The sequence below is a fragment of the Somniosus microcephalus genome, chromosome 13 (assembly GCF_052327205.1).
Source record: "Somniosus microcephalus isolate GS21.2 chromosome 13, FLI_Smic_1.0, whole genome shotgun sequence".
Classification (NCBI taxonomy): domain Eukaryota; kingdom Metazoa; phylum Chordata; class Chondrichthyes; order Squaliformes; family Somniosidae; genus Somniosus; species Somniosus microcephalus.
Genome location: NC_140999.1, coordinates 157,600,764 through 157,620,646, shown reverse-complemented (window position 1 = coordinate 157,620,646; position 19,883 = coordinate 157,600,764). Strand labels below are relative to the sequence as shown.

Here is a 19,883-nt window from a genome sequence, read left to right as displayed (position 1 = left end):
TTATTTTCTAAAGTTTAAATGTAGAAATTTCAGAACTGCATGAAACACAGGCCATCTAACCCTTAGAACTATTGACAGCTGTGAAGGAATAAGCCATATGACCTATTTAGAAAAATACACTCTCTTATGAAAGAATTCTGGCCTTATTTAAACAGGACAAGTTATTGACCCTGAATAAATAACCTTATTGAAACAGGACAAGTTATTGACCCTGAATAAATAACCTTATTGAAACAGGACAAGTTATTGACCCTGAATAAATAACCTTATTGAAACAGGAGATGCATGGCTCCGACAGGCTGAATTTTGGGAACAAAAACAATGGTTCACCCTGGATAAGGTGTTTTAATTTAAACTTTGTAAAGATGGCACATAATATAAGGAACATTTGCCCTCGTAAAGATGACATAAAATAAGGGACACCTGCCCTTCACACCGTTTTATATGGTTAACCCAGAACACCTGGAGAAAGACAAGATTCTGGAATATTACAAGCTGATGTAGCAGTAAAGAATTGCAGAGGTCAGCAGAAACTTCAAAGGAAATACCAGTGAAAAAGGGTATAAATATTGAACTCTCAAACGGGATATCAGACTCACTTTAATCGGGCAAAGCGATTCTCGACCACAGAGGCGGCTCTATGGTCTCCAACTCTTTGTACCTCGGGGAGCAAAGGTATTTGATATTGATGGATATCCTGTATAGAAAACTTTAAGAACTGTAATACTGTAGCGAAGTTAAGATATAAAAGTAAGATTCTCTGTTAAAAGATTGTATTTTTTCTCTTTTTAGAACTGTTAACATTGCGATTGACTGATTCACCAACTGTAAATTGCATGTCAGTTCTTTTAATAAATCTCTATATATTTTTAGAATTGTCTCACATAAGTCTTCTGTATCAATAACTCGCAAACTGAATCTCTGTACACACTTTGGTGAAGAGTTACATAATTCTGAAGGAGTTCTCCGAACCCTCATAATATCCAGGACGTTACAGTCTAGCTAAACTTATTAAAAGCGCTATCTGGGGGACGGTAACATTCTCGGGTTGTTCCTTTCCTTTAGGGAGAGATAGCCTGGACCTTTAGACCCAGTTAAGCGTCTTTAGGATTCGGCTACCTAAAACTTTAGTTGAAAGTGAACGCCTGAGAAATACGCCTGATCCGGGATAGCCCCAAAGAGGGCTAGGACTATTAAATATACCTTCAAGCTCCTGAAAAATTTCAATTACCCTGGGCTTCCTATTCCCCGCCTCCCCATCCCCCCCTACCCTGTCCAAGTTTTACAGTTCACAAGCTGTGAAACTACCTTTCATATTATTTTGTAATTTCTAAGCTGCCACTGCCAATTCTACTGCCCTTCCTAATTTGGTATCAACTGCAAATTTGATCACTTTGCATTGTGTTTCTGAATCCAGGCCATTTATGTAAATTAGAACCAGCAGTGGTCCCAGCACCGAGTCCTGAGGTACTCCACTCAGTACTTCATTCTAACATAAGTCCTCTAACGAGTGCTCATTGTTTCCAACCCTTCGGCCAGTTTCTTATCCTGACTCCCCAAAACTTTAATATAAAAGCAAAATACTGCGGATGCTGGAAATCTGAAGTAAAAACAGAAAATGCTGGAAATGCTCAGCAATCAGGCAGCATCTGTGGAGAGAGAAACAGAGTTAATGTTTCACAAAAGGTTATCAAACTGAAACAATGGGCCAGTAATTCCGGTCCCAACGCGTGAGTACGGACGGTGTACTCACGCGTGGGCCCGATGGAAGTGCCGGTTTTCAGGATGCACAGAGCATTTCCTGTCCTCTGAACCAAGGGGTTAAGAGGTGGAACGCGTACGACGTATCAGGCAGAGCGTGCGCGCTGAATTTCCTTTTTTTGTACAGAGTTGCCCGTGCGTAAAGGCCTCTGGTTTTTATGCTTGAAAATACCAGACGTAAGTACTTAGTTTTACAGGTAAGTGGTCTATTAATACAATTTAGAATTTTTTTTCCACAGGTTTATTATTTTTAAAGAATTTACAGTAAGGTAAGTGCATTTTTAGACCCTATTTGTTAAAAAAAAAATTTTTTTTTAAATTTGATTAATTGTTTAAAATAGTTTTTTACAGTTATTCATAGTTCATTTATTTAGTGGGATTTTTTAAAACTTTTATTTGTAGTATAAGTGCTGTTTTGGGCACCCTGAGTTTTCATGAGTTTGACAGTTCTTACTATCAAACTCATGAATGAACTTTTGCAACCTCCCATTGGTTGCCCAGTGCCCACGTGATCCCAGCCGGCTCATCAAAATAACTACGCTTTAATTCTGTTTAAAACTACTTTACATTCTTCAAAATAATTTAAAAGTATTTAAAACTTTATAAAAGTTACCTAAAGATTAATAAAAATACAAAAAATTTCTTTAAAATGCTGCTCTGCATGTAGAATTGCTTTGCAGCTTGTGTTAAAAATTGGGGGCGTGGCCTATGTTAAGGAGACCTCAGGGGGCGTGTCTAACTTAGACTCCACGCTCGCTGCACTCCTGGGCGGCGTGACGTCAGACGCTGCCCGGGAGTAATCAACTGAAAACAGGAATTGCAAGCGTCCCGGGAGCCGAGTGGCAGGCGCGCCGGGTAAGTGCTCATCGGGGGCTTGCACGCGCGGCAAGCCCCCGAGCCTAATTTCTGGGCCATTAACTCTGTTTCTCTCTCAACAAATGCTGCCTGACCTGCTGAGTATTTCCAGCATTTTCTGTTTTTATCCCACAGCTTTAAGTTTAATTAAGAGACTTTTGTGTGGAACTTTATCAAAGGCTTTTGGAAGCAAATGTACAACATGGTATAAGACTTCCCACAGTCCACTTAGGTTTTCACTCCTCAAAGAGGTCTTAGGCAGAAGATTGGCAGAAACCCTGGAGAAATGGCGTAAATGGCTTCGTTTAGCTATTTATGCCATTGCTTCGGGGGTCTGCCATTATCCTGCCAGAGAACCCCTGTGGAAACTCCAGGCATTGGTCTCTGCTATGAACACAAGGTACAAGTGCTGGGAGAAAGCCTGAATTGTAACACCCAAATTGAATTAAGTTTGCAATTGGATGAAAATTAACAAGAAAGGTTCTCTGTTTCAGGCAACTGTGCATTGTGTGGCAGAACATTAAATATTGACATGAAATGACAAGGTTAACTTTTGATGCATTTTTACAGATCAAACTGGTCACGGCTGGTGCTGAATAAGTCACTTAGTTCACAATGTCAGCAACTTGATTGCACCTCAAGTGGCACAGTAATGACTAAAAATTCTAAATATTCAGAGAAAAATTATCATTTGGAATGATGTTTGGCATTTTTATTTTGATTCAGAAATACTGCTGTAGTCCTCAAACGGTTAAAGTGCCTGCCTTCTAGAATATTCTGGCAGGAACTCGATCTGGCATTTTTCCTAGAAACACATTAGCAACAGGAGATTTAATTCCCTGCTATTGGGTATACCGCTCTTGCTCTTACTCTCGAGATCTATCGTCCCTCCTCTTGTTGAAGTTGTTAATCAGAAACCTGTAGTTCTGTGAGAAATGTGTTTACAAATAAGCAGAGTTCAGCTACTGTTTGACAAAATACTTTGGCACAGATGTGCTTGGCTGCAATATCGCTTCTTATTTCAGTCCAGATACCAGTCACGTATTACTGTTGATGGAATCTGACCCTTGAGATGAGCATTTCTCTACTTCTTCTCAATGAATTGAACTCCTACCATTTCTGTGCCTTAAATACTTTAAGATCGATAATACAAGAAACAAATGTATGTATTTATTTTGTTGAGTTAACCTGAGCTAACTTCATTCTTCATGCCGTATATTCACTTTTCGGTGAGGAAAACCTTTTAATCTTGTTAATTTTAAACCAATGTCCCCTACTTCTGTGCGAATAGTCTTTTTAATTACATCTATACAATCTATAACTCTAAGCATTTTAAACACCAGGTTTACATGCCCCCCTCAACCCTCTTTTTTCCAATGAAAACTAGGTGTATTTTGCAAGCCTTTCATAATATGGAGTTCCTAATCCTGGTATCATCCTTATTGCTCTTTTCTGAACTCCTTCTAATGCATCAATATCCTTTTGAAGCTAGGGTACCCAAAAACATAAACTAAATATTCCAAATGTCCAATCCTTACAATTGATCTGTACAAGTTTAGAATAATGTTTATTCAACTTATAATCAAATACCTATTCACCTCAACAACTCCCTGTGGTAGCGATTTCCACATTCTCACCACTCTCTGGGTAAAGAAGTTTCTTCTGAATTCCCTATTTGGGGCGCGATCTTGCCAGCCCTGGTGATGCAGGTTTGGAGGCGAGACCGCCGGGAAAATGGCAGAATCTGGAGGCGGATGCTCATCCCGCCTCCAACCCGCCTCCGTGCCATCTGGCAGAATCTGGAGGCGGATGCTCATCCCGCCCCCAACCCGCCTCCATGCCATCTTCCCAGGAGGCGGGTAGCTGACCCGTGCCGGGGAGGGGATTACAGCCACTTAACTGCCTGTTATCAGGTAGTTAACAGGCAGTTAAGAGGATTATCCCCATTTTTCCAGCAGAGACGCGGGCATCCCGACGTCGGGGAAACCCCGCCAGGGTCACCGAGACGAGCAGTGGGTCGGTGGGGGCGAAAAGTGCGCTGTGGAGGTAAGTGATGGGTGCAAGTGTGGAGAGGTAAGTATGTGAGGTGAGTGTAAAGTGATAGAAAATGTTTACTTACCTTTGTTTCTTCCTGCAGGCTTCAACAGTTGGGGATGCGGAGAGTCTCGCATCTCACCGGCAGAGATGACAGATGGCTGCTGCATTCTCAGATGCAAGAGCCATCTAATTTCTGCTCACAAAAGAGGTTTGATGAGTCTTGAATACAAGAACTCATCAAACAACAGAGAATGTCAGTGTTTGACAGCTTTCCAGATTTTTGACAGATGAAACGTCATACTTTGACGTTCTCTGTAACTGGCTTCCCCTTAATTGGCCTGCTAAGCCCGCTGGGCGGGCTTAACAAGGTCAATCAAGGGAAAATAGCGTGGGTTGGCCACAAATCGATGGAGGCGGGACTAAAACCCAACAAGCAGCAGTCCCACCTCCAACGCGCCCCCATTGACAAAATCGCCCCCTTGATTTCTTGATGAGTATCTTAAAATGATGCCCTCCACTTTTTCCTCTTCCGCACAAATGGCAACTCACTCTCTGGCCGTAATATTTACCTTCGCGTCGGTTGGGTGCGTGCGAGCAGCATAGCGGGTCAGGATGGGGATGCTCTGAGCAACGCGCTGCTCAGAGCGACTTTCACTTAATGGCCCCAATTGAAAGACTTATGTGCATTTCCCGGCCCTATTAAATGGTGTGGGTCTGATGACGTCATCGATAACTCGTTTCCAGCGCCCATATTCAAAGCAGCCTTGCACGCAACTCACTTGAAGGTTGCCAGAGGAGGGTGGAAGGTGACAAAGAAAGGCCACAGTACTGTTGTAACTTTGCAGGGATAGATAGCCAAAGGCAGAGGGCTGCACCACGCTTCTCTGATTCATCGCTGCATACGCTGGTGGAGGCTGTCAGGGCACGCAGGGAGGTCCTCTTCCCTGCTGAGAGGCAAAGGAAACCTCCACAAGAAACAAAAAGAGCCTGGCTGGATCTAGCTGAGGAGGTCAGCAGCAAGGATGTGGTCAGGAGGACCTGGATCCAGTGCAGGAAGCACTTCAATGATCTCATGAAGTTAGGAAAGGTGAGTGCAATGCCACACTCACCCTCATCCTGATGTGCCTGTTAACACATCCCCATCACTCTGCCTTCCCAAGCCTACTCCTGCACATAATTCCTCACACCAACCTACCTTGCACATCCACCCATCCCTCTCTATGTATATACTCCCATCCTAATGCAATCATAGCAAGTAACACCACAGAAGGAGGCCATTTGGCATTGGTACCCGACTCCCTCATAGTCACCCTCTACAGATGTAACCCATCCATTCCTTACACTCATTCCATCACTCTTACTCAAACTTCTCTTCTTTTCCTCCTTGCAGGAGAAAAGAGGCCAGAACAACAAAGAGAAGGAGAGAACCGGTGACCCTCCAGTCTTCGCACACGTAACAGCAGCAGAGGTGGTGGCTCTGGAGATCTTGGGAGCTCGAGAGACGCTGGCAGTGGGAGACGGAGAGAGGGGGACATACCAGCAACCTGGTGACAGAAACGCATCTCATAAAGCCACATGGCATACAACAGTCACTCATGTGGTGACTAATGTCAGCAGCCAGTGAAATGTCATCATGTCCAACCATTCTTATTATAACACTTCTAATTCATCTCCTTACTCTCCCACAGGTCCATCAACTGTCTTCACCCCCCCTCCAACTGTCCAGCCGGAGGAGGAAGACGACTCCTCAGAGGAAGCTCCAGTCTCTGAGGGTGTCGCTTCAGCAGACCCAAGTGCAGCCAGCACCATCGCAGATACGCACACCTTGGTGGGTCATTTGCACTATAGAGTTGTCACCTGGTGTTGACAGAGACAGCAGTGGAGACTCCTCGCTGGAGGGCGCAGGACGCTCCAAGCTCTGCTGAGCTGCATGCAGACGCTGAGCCTCGGGGGCCATCCAGAAAGGGCGATCCTGGAGAGGCAGCAACAATTGCATGAAGCTCTGCCATCTTTTGCAGCCGTGATGTCTGCAAATGTTCAGAGAATGGAGGAGTCCATCTTCAACATGAGCACCACCATATCGCAGGTGATGGCGACGATGTGCTCTTCCATGGAAAGGATGGCCACCCGCAAGGAGCAGCAAAAGTTTTTCTTTGCACCACTTTCCGGTCTTGTCCACTTTTGCTTCAAACCTTGGAAGTGGCTTTGTCACTTAGAGTGAATGGTGAGACATTATTTAACGTCGAGCACTGGAGCTTTGGGTGAGAGGAATGGATTGGTCATTGTTGGGATGTTTTATGGTGTTGTTGCGGTGGGGAACTTAGTACAGCATGTGGCAGGCATGTGGCTGCATTGGAGCAAGTTAAGTAAATCTGGCCATATGAGGCCATCCCGGGGCAGCAATGTACACCACTGCTGGTGCCATCTGCACCTCAGGTTCCTCCTCCTGCTTGTCTTCCACCTGTTCCTCCTCCTCCTCCTCTGAAGAGGCGCTGTGTTATGCGCCATGCTCCTCCTGCAGCTCCAATTCTCGCTGCTGCGCTATGTTGTGCAGCATGCAGTAGACGACGATGATTCTGGAGACCCTGGCTGGTGCGTACTGAAGGGCTCCTCCAGATCTGTCAAGGCCTCTGAAGCTCATCTTCAGCATGCCTATTGCTTGTTCTATGACACATCTGGTGGAGTTGTGGCTCTCATTATAATGCTCGTAGGCCTCAGCACTTGGCCTCCTCAGGGGTGCCATGAGCCACGTCTTCAGTGGATAGCCCTTGTCTCCAAGCAGCCAGCCAGTAAGTCTGTTTGGAGGTGCGAAGAGCTGAGGGAGGGTGGACTGGCACAGCACAAATGTTTATTAATGTCTTCTTGTAATTTGTTGCCGTCCTCCTCAGTGTTGACTATCCCTCCCAATTTGGTGGCATTCGCAAATTTAGAAATTGTGTTTTTGATTCTAAATCGTTAATATAAATTGTGAACAACTGTGGTCCCAGCACTGATCCTTGTGGGACCCCACTTCTCACCTTCTGCCACTCTGAATAGTTACCATTTACCCCTACTCTCTGTTTTCTGTCTTTCACCCAGCTAGTATCCATCCATAATGGTGACAAAAGTAGATAATAACCACAGCAAATAAGCTAAGTGAAAGAAGTGAAGCACAGGAAAATCCTGATGTTTGTGCCTGACACTAGATGGTGCTGCACTGTAAAGAACCCAAAGTTGTATTCATAGTTCTCCTACCCACAATACTAGCTTTCTTGCTGTTATGATTTTTAATTAGAAAACAAACATTAAAATCAATAATTAAAGCAAAATAACTATATTTACAAACATATTTATAAACATACAATTATTGTCATCCTAGTTATGAGAATAGACAATTAAAAGTTCAATACATGCGAGTTTGAAACCAATTAAAGCAATCTCATACAGTGCTTAATGTGAAACTCAGACAGGGTCACGTATGTGTTGTTCAGTTAAGTCTCTCACTTGGGGATATAGGACTTGAAGATTAGGCTACTTCATGACATAAAACAAGATTTGAGCACCACTTCCTTTGTTAGGCAACAAATAAAAATACTAAAACTGACAAAAGGTCCTCGATCCGAAACGTTAACTCTGTTTCTCTCTCCTCGATGCTGCCTGACCTGCTGAGTGTTTCCAGCATTTTGTTGTTATTCCCTTTAATTAGCGCTCCCCAAGTGGCCAGCCGAGTTGACAACACCACCTCATCCTGCTGTTGTTCATGCCCGGCGATACAGCAGGTGGCGGGAAGCAATTTCACATCCAGGGCGATAACAGGGCGCTGCGCACTTTATGACGTCACGATCTGCGAGACGCTAGAGGCCCAGGCACTGAAGTTCACGGGCATCGTTGCATTCGGCGCGCCCGGTCGCTAACCCCTTAGTGCCCCATTAGCGCCCCCAGGCACTAACGGGAAGTGCTAACCAACCGAATTTCTCCCCCCAAGTTCTTCAAACATATTCTCATAACTCAGTCCTCCGATAGTAAAAATATAATTTCACAAAATTAAATGAAAAACATGCACAACACTGAAAACAACTTTGGCAATGCTTTGCATTAATACAGGTGGGATTTTAGTCAATTATTGATACACAAAGGTGCTGTGCATTCTGCAGTTTATCAATAACCATTTAGAATTCAACAAAACTACAAACTATGGCTGGTGAAGTGAACATGTGGTGGAAAAGAGGCTTCTCTGTTGTAATGGAAATTCAGTAGTTGAAAGGTCAAACCAGGCATCTCTACAATGCAATGGAAACTTAATGCAAGACCTGCAATTTCTGAAATATGTTCGACATATAACGATTTTGTACTAACATCATCGGCACAATGTAAACCAGCTCAAAAATTTTGTTAATCTTCTTCCTCCACCTGTACTTTCATTCAAAAGATGAAATTAACATTAAGAGCTTTGATGTGTTTTGGAAAATAAAAAAAATGAAAAAAACCACAAAGTGAATGAAGGTGACAAAGTTGCCACGCAGCAAAGCTGTTGCTTTAAGGTACATGCACAGATATGCACAAAGGTCAGTATCTACTGAATGAAAAGTTACCACTACAAACCACATTTTATTCCACTTACCTACTGACTGTTAATTTAGGCAGCATGCAGACACTAGAAGGCTATGCTTACAGAGTAATATACATGCTACTTCCAACATCAGTTACTTTACAGGTCAGATATTATTTAAGAGGATGAATGAGACCAGGATGTTAATTTAGAGAGATAACGGAGGAGATTTTGCTGATGCTCAGGGGGCAGGTTTAGAGGCGGGACCGGTGGCAAAATGGTAAAAAATGGGAGCAGGCCCCGAATCCGCTCCCAACCCGCCTCCAAATGATCTTCCCGGGTGGCAGGTCCCCGATTCACGCAGGGACCCGTCTCCTAGCGGCGGGAAGGGGATTAGAGCCAATTAACTGCCTGTGAATAGATAATTCACAGGCAGTTAAGAGGCTTTTTCCCATTTTGCACCTACTGCTGTGGGCTTCCCGACGTCAGGAAACCCCACCAGGGTACGTGAGGCAAGCTGTGGGTCTCTTGTACTGTAACTGTAGAAATGACAGCTGCAGAGGTAGTGTGAAGGCTGCAATGGTACACTGGTAAGTATGACAGGTGAGAGAATGTTGGGGAAATTGTTTTTTACTGTGGTTTGATGCTTCTGCAGGTGGCAAGCTGTGATGTGTTTGAGCAGCCTCATCTCATTGGGAGAAGTGACAGATGGCTTCTGCAATCTCACATGCTGCTGCCATCTGTTTCATCCTAAGGAAAGAGTCATTGGAGAGTCTGGGTGCAAGGGCTCACCTTTGGACAGTGATTGTCAGTGTTTGACAGCACCTCGATGCTGTCAAACACTGACAATTCATCTGTCAAAAAATTATGGTGCCCGTCACTTTAATAAAACCGGCAGATGAAGCGTCATGCACTGACGTCATCTAACACTGGCTTTCCCTTAATTGGCCGGCAAGCCCGCAGGGCGGGCTTAACAAGGCCAATCAAGGGAAAATAGAGTCTGTTCATCAGACGTCGCTGGGGGCGGGACTAAAACCCGAAAACCAGCAGTCCCGCTTCGACCTCCGGATCTAAGGTAAAATCCAGCCCATGGTATCACTGAGATAAGTTATGGAGATTCATGCAGTTCCAAATTAGTTTGGGTTTCGAACAAATGGTCAAAATATGGACTCCAGCATCAAGAAGAGATCCCAATTACTCTGTTTGTTCCAACTGGTTATTGGATCATATAAAAGCAGGATTTTGCTATTATTTTTATTAACTGGTATACATATATTTGTTTTAAAAAATAAATCACTGTCGGATGAGTTAACACTACAAGTATATAGAATAACACAAGCATGAAACCAGAAATCCAGCGTCACAGTGGCTCACATATATCAGGGCAGTCAAATTACAAGAAAATAACTATACATTCTGATGTATGAATGTGCAGGTTATAAGAGTTTCAATTTCAGAAGACAGAGGGCAATAAAATACTAACTCGGGGATTTTCTAAGGGTGCCTGCAGTTCCCCCAAATGGTCTATGTGGATGAGCAGTTTAGCCAAGAGCGCAAAACCCAACAGCTAATTGCAAACCTGAGTCTCTCATTCTGAAGCTGCTTTTGTTGTACTGTATACAACAACATGCTTCCCTACACTGTCTCAGCAAATGAATCAATGACTGTAATTAAGAACATCTAATTAAAATCAATGGATGGATAGCATCGTAGGAGACAATTACAGTTTTATTCAAGTGTATGAAATTAGCAAGTATTTCCCCTCCCCAGAATCACTCAGGTGTATTTAGTATGCTGTATGTTTTGTAAAGTGACAAGTAAGAAATTAATTTTTGAAGACAGATCTTGACACAAACGTGGGTTTATATGGAATCCCTTTCTCTGTACGCTGACAGCACTGACAGTGCTGAAATTTATGATATGGGAAGGAGCTTTCCTCACAGTAACTAGAAGTGCTGAACTTTTAGGCATTTTAACAGTAAATCAGCTGTCATCTGAACTGAACCAGAAGATGTAAACATGATATGATTCCCCATAGGGGAAGCACACAGTCCAGTTTCTGGAAATCAAGTGCTCTTTAGCAACTGGATGATGCAGGATCCCACCAGGGACATGAACCACAGTTGATAACAGTCTGGTTTACTTTGACTGCACAAGTAATCATTACAGACTACGACAGTTTCTCATTTTTTGTTCCTTTCAGTTGGACTTTCTTTCTTTTTGTAGAATACTACTTAGTTACTAAATGTTCAGTAAAGTCTCTTTATTGTAGCATTTTATCAGAAAAGGTTCAAGGAGTCTGTCACATCCTGTGGTCTCTTGTTTAGTTATCATGGACTGGTGCGTGAATCTTTAAATGGTACGGTGCAATGATGCAAGGAGAAACATTTTTTGAAAGGGTACAGTTTTCATGAAGAATTTTTGGACAGTTTTTTTTTGCTTGTTTGCAACTCACACAAGTAAATTGTGTCAAAATACAACGTTATCCTTTTACACCTGACATTAATGGGTCAAAGCTGATCTGCAAGGCTTCTGGCTCTTTTCCATCCCCAAACAAAACAAAACTCGCCAAATAGTTTCCTTGAAGACAGTGTCCCTTTAATGAGGTGTCAGTCTCCAAAAATTAAATAACACAATGTCAGCAGCTGGTAGTCCCTACAAAACAGAAATGGGAGACAAAAATCTGTGGGTCACATTCCAAGTGGTTATATTGGGATCATGTCCGCTGCTGCCCTCCAGCACTGAACCCACCAGGGCAGCAGGGGGACACCTCATGAACATGGGAAAGATTGGATGCAAATGCCACTATGGGTACATCTCCAGTATCAACTTGCATATGGCAGCTGAAAATTTCAGTGACTGCCTCCGGGTCTTTACTGTTTTCTGTTAGGGGGGTGTTCCACTAGTCTCCCACCAGAAGACCAGCCGAACTCCAAAGGAATTTCGGCCCACAAGGTCCAATTATGGTGGAATGCATTCATCTCAAGTACTGCAACCAGAGGTCATGGATTTGGTCTGCTTGGCTTGTTTTTGAAGGTCTCCAGTAAAGAACAGCCTGTGATATCTTCACAAAAATATCCACGAGCAACAAATGTCTAGTAGAAGGGGTATAATTAAAACATGGGCGTTTTGGGGGTATTTGTCTAGTAATGCCAATTGTAGCCTCAGGAGTTGGCTGCATAATTATTGTCTGTTCCAGGCCAACATTAGATGGTCAGATTTCTGGCTTCATGTATTGTTTTCAAGGAACAGTTATCTTGGAAATAAATGACTTTTTTAGATCAGTCAACAGTCTGCGATAATAGACTAATTATAAAACTAAATTTAAAAATCAATCACAAAGCGAAACTATAAATGGGACAGTACAGTGAATAATTAAAATTAGTCACAGATCACTTCTACTGCACAAGTTAGACAATGCTGTCACTTCATTAAACAGGGTCAGCATATACACTAGCCCTGGGTCCTTTATCCAGGAGAACACTAATCAAAACGTACATCTAAACAAAATGTTTTGAAGGTGGAGTAAAGTGTACTTCAGGCTGCACTTGGACCAGCTTAAATTTACACAAGGAAAAGAAAATAGATGTGTCAAAGCAGAAATATCTTCTTTTGCTCAAACAGAGCATGACAGTGAAAGGGTTAAGGATTTAGGTGCAGTCAAAGGAAATGCTTCAGTAAGCAAATCCTCTCAGCTTCACACTCTGTTATTTTAGTTGCTGATTACATTGTCAAAAATCCTCTCACTACGGCCCTTAAGAAAAATCAGAAATCTTATTCATATGTGAAATGATTCTGTGCAATGATCTCCAGTAAAAATGGACCCAAGATTGCACTGTATAAGCAGATTCACTTTACAGCTGTCAACATATCTACAATAAACCTGCTATACAATTTCACGTAGTTTTAAGAGAGAACGTGCCATGCGTTTCCTCTGACCTTTAGGAGCGATCATATTAAAGAGCTTTGCTTACCTCCTCCAGCTGACTGTGGACATGTTGAACTATTAGATCAATGGCAACCATGTTCCCACCTCCTTAAAACAAAGACAATGGATAAAACATTGAATGGAATGACATGGACAGCAAAAAACCGTTGCCACCTCCCCCAGACTGCCTTTCAATAGAAATTACATCCTCTATACAGCCGCAGTTTGGGATGTTCAAAGCCACAAGTTGGCATCTAGTTAGCCAGCAAGCAACATGCATTTACTTTATTAAATATAAGTCCTGTATTATGTGGGTGCATTTACTTCAGGTGTTGGCACATCTGAGAAAGTTTTCACATGAAAGGTAAGGTGAACCTAAAGGGGTAAAATCTCACTATGATATTAGCATACTGCCCCCTTAATGCGTTTGTATGAAGTTACTCTGCTCAGCGGAGTGGGCCTTTGGCGTAGCGGTAGCATCCCCGCCTCTGGGCCAGAAGGTGTAGGGTTTCGAACCCCGCTCCAGACAGTCCCGGCAAGTGGAGTCGGAGCTCCGGCTCTAAATTCTGGGTTGACATCCAGCAGGATACTTGTGTCCGTGGGTGGCCCCCCCCCCCCCCCCCCCCCCCTCCCCCTTGTATGGGTTGTGGGAGCCCGTAAAACCCTCCCGCCATAGGACTAACCACCCTAATGGCTGGTACGAAGATGGTTACGGTCACGGAAGGAGTGTTAATCGCGGCCAGAAATCCTTCCACCACTTCATACAGTTCCCCAAAGGGAACAGTGTGAAGACACGTACGACGACGACTCTGCTCAGCATTTTAACAAAGGTATGTTTAAAACATGTTTAAAATAATGTCTTAAAATATCAAAGGAATTTCATAGAAATGTCTTTAAAGTTTGTATGTTAGTAGTACATAGTGTGACTTCATTCCACAAGTGACAAACATAATTTTAAATGTGTTATTGCTATATATTATTAATGTAATATTATTATACTTAGAAATAAAAAAGGCTGCTGTTTATGACTCAATTTCACAACAGCAGCCCTAACAACATATAGTCCTCGGTATTTGTCATGATGACTATCCTGTATTATGTGGGTGCTGATGGAGAAAAGAGTAACAATAGGAATTAAAAATGGGCACTTTTTGTATCAGGTGGGATAGGGAGGGTCCTGGCTGTAATCCAAGCTACTAGCCTACTTAATTCACACTGAAAAATGTGGTAGCGCACAGCAATTAATGGTAAATTTGTTTTCTTCTACTGTTAGTTCCCTAATCATTTCAATGGAAATATTTTTTGCCAATTTTTTAAAAAGCAATTAGAAGTTTATGGAACAAATAGACAATATAAAGTATTTAAAGACTTGTGAAAAGATTGAAATGAGCTTACAAAGAGTCCAAACCTGATGGGATATATTTCTAACATAAGGTTAATTACCTCATTCCTTGGAGGCCAGTGATTTGGGGCCTCTAGACAAGGGGCTGGGGTCAGCTATGGGTCCTTGTCAGCAAACAGCTTCACAGGCAGCAATGCGGACCAGGCTCCTTTCTGATCCTGGATGTCAATCAGGTTACATCCAAATTGGGAACTTCATTACTGTTGGTTCTGAAGTCTTCCAGATTGGATACTGGCATCCAGCACTCGAAAGGGAATCAATCTGTATTTTCCCTTACAAAAATGCTCACTAATAAAACCCATAACTTACTGCAGCAAGCACTCAGCTGATGCATTTGGAAACACAAAATGATCGATCTCCATGAAGCCAGAGAAACCATTGAAAATCTGTCAGGTGTAAACCTTTATAATTGATTTTTTTAAACCTTATCCAGATGGATGGAATAATTTATACCTTTACTAAAAGTACAACCTCCTCCTCCTCCCCAGCACTTACCTTCCCCTTTAATGATAACACTACTATCAGTTTTTGTTCATAGGAGGACAACAGGCTCCATAATGTTACAAAATTAGAAGAAAATGCTGGACTGTAACATATAACCTACGTTAAGTACACAGTAGCCTCTGTAATGTATTTTAGGGTCAAAGGCACAAATCATATCACATAAAAGGCTGAATTCAGCAACCCTGCACTTCCCGTCACTCAACAGCAGTTGATATTGGTCTACAACATTGTAACGTTGAATCTCCAGCTTGCAATTCCATTGAGCAATGCTCCCCATTGGGAGCCCAGGAATGCTAAATTTAATTATATTGTGAAACATGTCTCAAATCAGTAGAACACTAATAATTAGCAACATTGTTTACAGTCACATTAAAACAATGCAACACATTCTCAATTTCAATCTGTCTAACCTTTTTTAAGGCTGCACTGTTCGGAAAGTTTTAGCTCCACTTTGTCCCTTTAGATCACAGGCTAACAAACTCCTCCAATGGAAAATTCAACAACCACATAACCAACTTATACAACTGTCCATTGAAGTGTGCTACATAGTGAAGGGGTTCAGAGATATTCACACAAACTTAAGCCTCATAATACACTCAATGACAACACTTACTCTAAATATGTAAATATTGAAAAGGCATTCCCAACAGTGGCAAATGGCTGGGGCTCACATAGTATTGGCATTACCTATTAGGTATAACTCAAAATGTATTGAACAAAACAGATGCAGAAGAACACTCCAAAACAATATTGACTAAATAACATCACTGGAGACCAAAGATACATTATTTATGATGTGCCTCAATAAATCCGAGACTCGATGTTAGCGAAACAAAACAAGGCTTTTATTGACTTAGAAGGTAACACACAGAGGAGAATGTATCTTCCATCCAGAGGTCTGCCGTACTGGATGTGCTGCAGGCTGGGCCAGCTTACATAGGAGCCAGGTATGGGCGGAGCCCTACACACAGTACAATACAATGGAAATGAAACTGAAACCAATCACAGTCACAGGCAGAGGAATACTGATGAGTGATGAATGGAATATTTCATCACAATTTATATTAATTAATGGCTTTATTTATTCTGACCCCGTTTCCCAGGTTTTTACCAAATTCAATCCATTTAATAACTGATGTGAGCTAATGTGAATTCAATCTGAATATTGTACTTTCTCTGTGTCGTCACTGTCCTGTTTTTAAAATAGAAACATTCAATAACACAGCAACAGTGAGAGAAATAATTAAAGTTCTTTACTTGATATAACAAGATCTCAGATCTATAATAAATCTTTTGCTCTATCCCTAAAGTATCAGATGAAATCCCCCTCTAACATGTTCTTGGCTAGAAATTTCTGATATCACAGGTGGTTGACAGCTTCCTTATTAATCAAAGTTATATAAAAAGTGGATGAATCCTAAAGAGAGTGTTGTACAATGCACACTCAAAGTGAATTAAATGGTTCATTCAACAATTCTGCATTCCCACAGGGATATCAGAACATGACAGGAATGCTGGCTGGAGGATTGTTTAGCCCTATGAGTGACCTGCACTCCCATGTGGCAAGGTTCCCCCACTGGGAACACAGGATTGCTGAATTTGCCCTATACTCCAACTAGTTTGGCATTCAAAAAACCAATTAAAAATAACTATACCAAATGCCAAAAGAGTCAATTATACCAAATGCCGAAAGAGTCCATTTGAGATCAGCTGAAGTTAGGTTCAGTATTTACAATTTGACACTGAACCAGTTGCTTTTGGTTTTGACGGGCTTTCACACAAAGGAGTCAGAATATTCCTCAAATGTAGCCTTTCTCGGGTATTTCCAGTTTGGCACTCATTATGCTCGCAAGTGAAATTGGTTTTAAAAGAGAGTACACTCTTCCTTTTGGGCCTAGCCAGGCTTTAAAGGTTTCAATTCAAAAGTGCAGGAGAAATAAAACTATTCTACATAGTTTTACTTGTTAAGACTTTCAGAAAATATTTCCTCGTTATTTTTTTGAACTTTGCTCTTAAGATATTCATCCTTCACCAGAAGGACAGTTATTTAACGAGAAGAGTTAGTAATGACAACAAAGTGGATTAAACATTACTGTTGATATTTGTAATGCACAATTTCTGAAGAGTTACAGGGACTTGCTTCTGCAGTATTATTGGCTCACTATGGTAATATTCTTATCAAGGCAAGTGTTCCATGAAGGTCTACTGGCTTGCTGCATTCTAGTGAACTATCTTTAATGTTTGTGCCCTCACCTTCAAATTCCTCAATGATCTCATCTCTTTCCACACCCTTTATCTCTTGCATCCTTATGTTCCTGCGTGCACCCTCCGCTCCTCCAACACCAGCCTACTTCTTGGTCCCCACTCCCTCTGCACCACCATCAGTGGCCACTTCTTCCGATATTATGCCCCTCCCTCAGCATCTCTGCCTTGTCACCTCTCCCTGCCTTCAAAGCTTCCTAAATACCCTTCTCTTTGACCATGATTTTGGCCCATCTAACCCCTTTCTCCTTCCTGCTCAGTATCCATCACCTGGTAAAGTGATCTGAGACATCGCTCTGTGTATAACAGCATTACAGAAATGTAACTCGTTGTTCTGTGTGTCTCTTGGATTGATAACAATGATACATTCCAACAGTGTGTTGGGGGTGGGGGTATTATCAAAATGTTATAATATGCCAAGAATTTCTTTGATATTGAAGTTGAGCCTGTCTTGGCATCAGCAATCAGGAGTGTTGTTCACGGCCCCTAACCCCTGTGAACTGTCAGTGACCTCATTTACATGAAATGGACAATTGGTCTTAACAAAAAAAGAGAATATTTGTTTTTCTTCATAACTTATGAGCTGGTGTCAATACATAAAATTCCAATAACTCATTGAAATTAAACTAATTGTTAGGTTCTGTTGTAACAGACAACAGATCAGCCATGATCTTATTGAATGGCGGAGCAGGCTCGAGGGGCCGTATGGCCTACTCCTTCTCCTATTTCTTATGTTCTTATGTTCTAAGTAAACATGGTTTTTGCTGCACTCTCAGCAAAGTGGGAGCAGCTCCAAGGAAATTCCCAGCCATAATGATTTGTGGCTTTTCACGGACAACATATAATTCAGGATTCCCAAACTGAAATTCTGAGATTCTTCCACCAGTGCCGACATATCTTTGGTCTGCAGGGTAGACATCCCACCCTTTGCCCATCAAGCCTAGATTTTCCAATCAGTTATTTTAACACCAACGTTAATTCATTTATTTGAAGTCAGTTAAAACTGGTTGTAAAATAATGCTGATAGTAAAATCTAGGCCTGAATGGGCCAGAGAACGTCAAACATATCGATGCGGCTTGGGGGCAGGACAGCTGCCTTCCGGGTTCCAGTCACGCCCCCAACGACATCAGACGCACAGACGCGATTTTGTGTCAATTGGCCTTGTTAAGCCCGCCCTGCGGGCTTGCTGACCAATTAAGAGGAAGGCGGTGTCAGATGACGTCAGTTGATGACGCGTCATCTGCTGGTTTTCTTAAAGGGGCCATGCACAATTTTTTTTTGCCAGCTGATATTTCAGTGTTTGACAACATTGAGGTGCTGCAAACACTGACAATCACTGTACAAAGGTGAGCCCTTGCACCCAGGCTCTCCAGTGACTCCCTCCTTAGGCTAGAACAGATGGCAGCTACAGGTGAGGTTACAGAAGTGATCTGTCACTGGTGAGAGAGGTTCTCCCAATGAGGTGGGACTACACACACAAGCCAAAACTTGTCACCTAAAGAAAAGTGTAAATGCATTAAATATGATTTTCCCGACATTTTCTTACCTCTGAAACTCACCAGTGTACCATTGGATCCTTCACACCACTTCTACAGCTGTCATTAATGCAGAAACATTACAGTATACCCACAGCACGCCACACTTACCTGGCATGGTGCCCGGACGTCGGGAAGCTCACAGTAGACTGGTCAAAATTGCAAAAAGCCTGTTAACTGCCTGTTAACAACCTGTTAACAAGCAGTTAAGTGCCTATAATCCACTTCCCGCCGCTAGGTGTCGGGTCCATGTGCAAATCGGGGACCTGACACTTGGGAAGACTGATTGGAGGCGGGTTGACAGCGGGTTTCCGACCCGCTGTCAATCTTTGCGATTTTGCCAGATGTCCCACCTCCAAATGCACCCCTTGAACACCGGCAAAATTCCAGCCTTCATTTTTAATGGCAGAGGTTAATATGGTCAATACACAAGCCAGCATTGTTAATGTCATTCAAATAAAGCTAATGCAACTTTTGATTGTTTTTAGCTGAATAAATGTTCAATTATTTTATATCTTTTGAAAAACTTTTATCATGGCAGTTTTCACTAACATAACAGAACTTCACATAACAAATTAAAAATGGTGTATCGGTTGAGTTTTACCTCGTGGAACCACTATGTCAGCCAGGCGCATTGTTGGCTCAATGTACTGCTCAAAGGACGGCTTGACAAATTTGTTGTACTGCTTGATGACTCCTTCAATATCACGCCCCCGCTCTGCAATATCTCTACGTAGGCGTCGTACTAATCGAATATCAGAATCTGTGTCGACAAAAATCTTCATGTCCAATAGCTGCAAACACAAGGCGACATTTTGAGCAAACTGCCACTCTCATTTTGTAAGCACAAAAGTGATCATTCATTTTTTTTTTTTAATTCTCCTTGAACACAAAATGAAATGTGACTGTACAAGAAATACAAGCCTGAGAATTGTGGACAAAACAAATGATGGTATTTATTTTTTGGAGTTTAAATATATAAAAATTATTATTCCTGTGTGGTTATTTTCCTATCAGCACAGGTTACGTCATTATTTTGCTTATTTAATTGCCATTACTAGCGTCTTACT

The 19,883-nt window shown here is 42.2% G+C and overlaps 1 protein-coding gene across 3 annotated transcripts in view; it reads right to left on the bottom strand.

The window, feature by feature from the left end:
* The window catches only part of LOC147108701 (uridine-cytidine kinase-like 1), a 378,363-nt gene that overhangs the window by 37,803 nt on the left and 320,677 nt on the right, over window positions 1-19,883 (bottom strand). For all 3 annotated transcript variants that reach the window (XM_086005435.1, XM_086005437.1, XM_086005436.1), the window contains 2 exons: window positions 19,418-19,607; window positions 13,156-13,217 (listed from right to left, as the gene is read on the bottom strand). In XM_086005435.1, coding sequence (XP_085861561.1) covers window positions 13,156-13,217; window positions 19,418-19,607 — 252 coding nt within the window. The remainder of the gene's footprint in view (window positions 1-13,155; window positions 13,218-19,417; window positions 19,608-19,883) is intronic.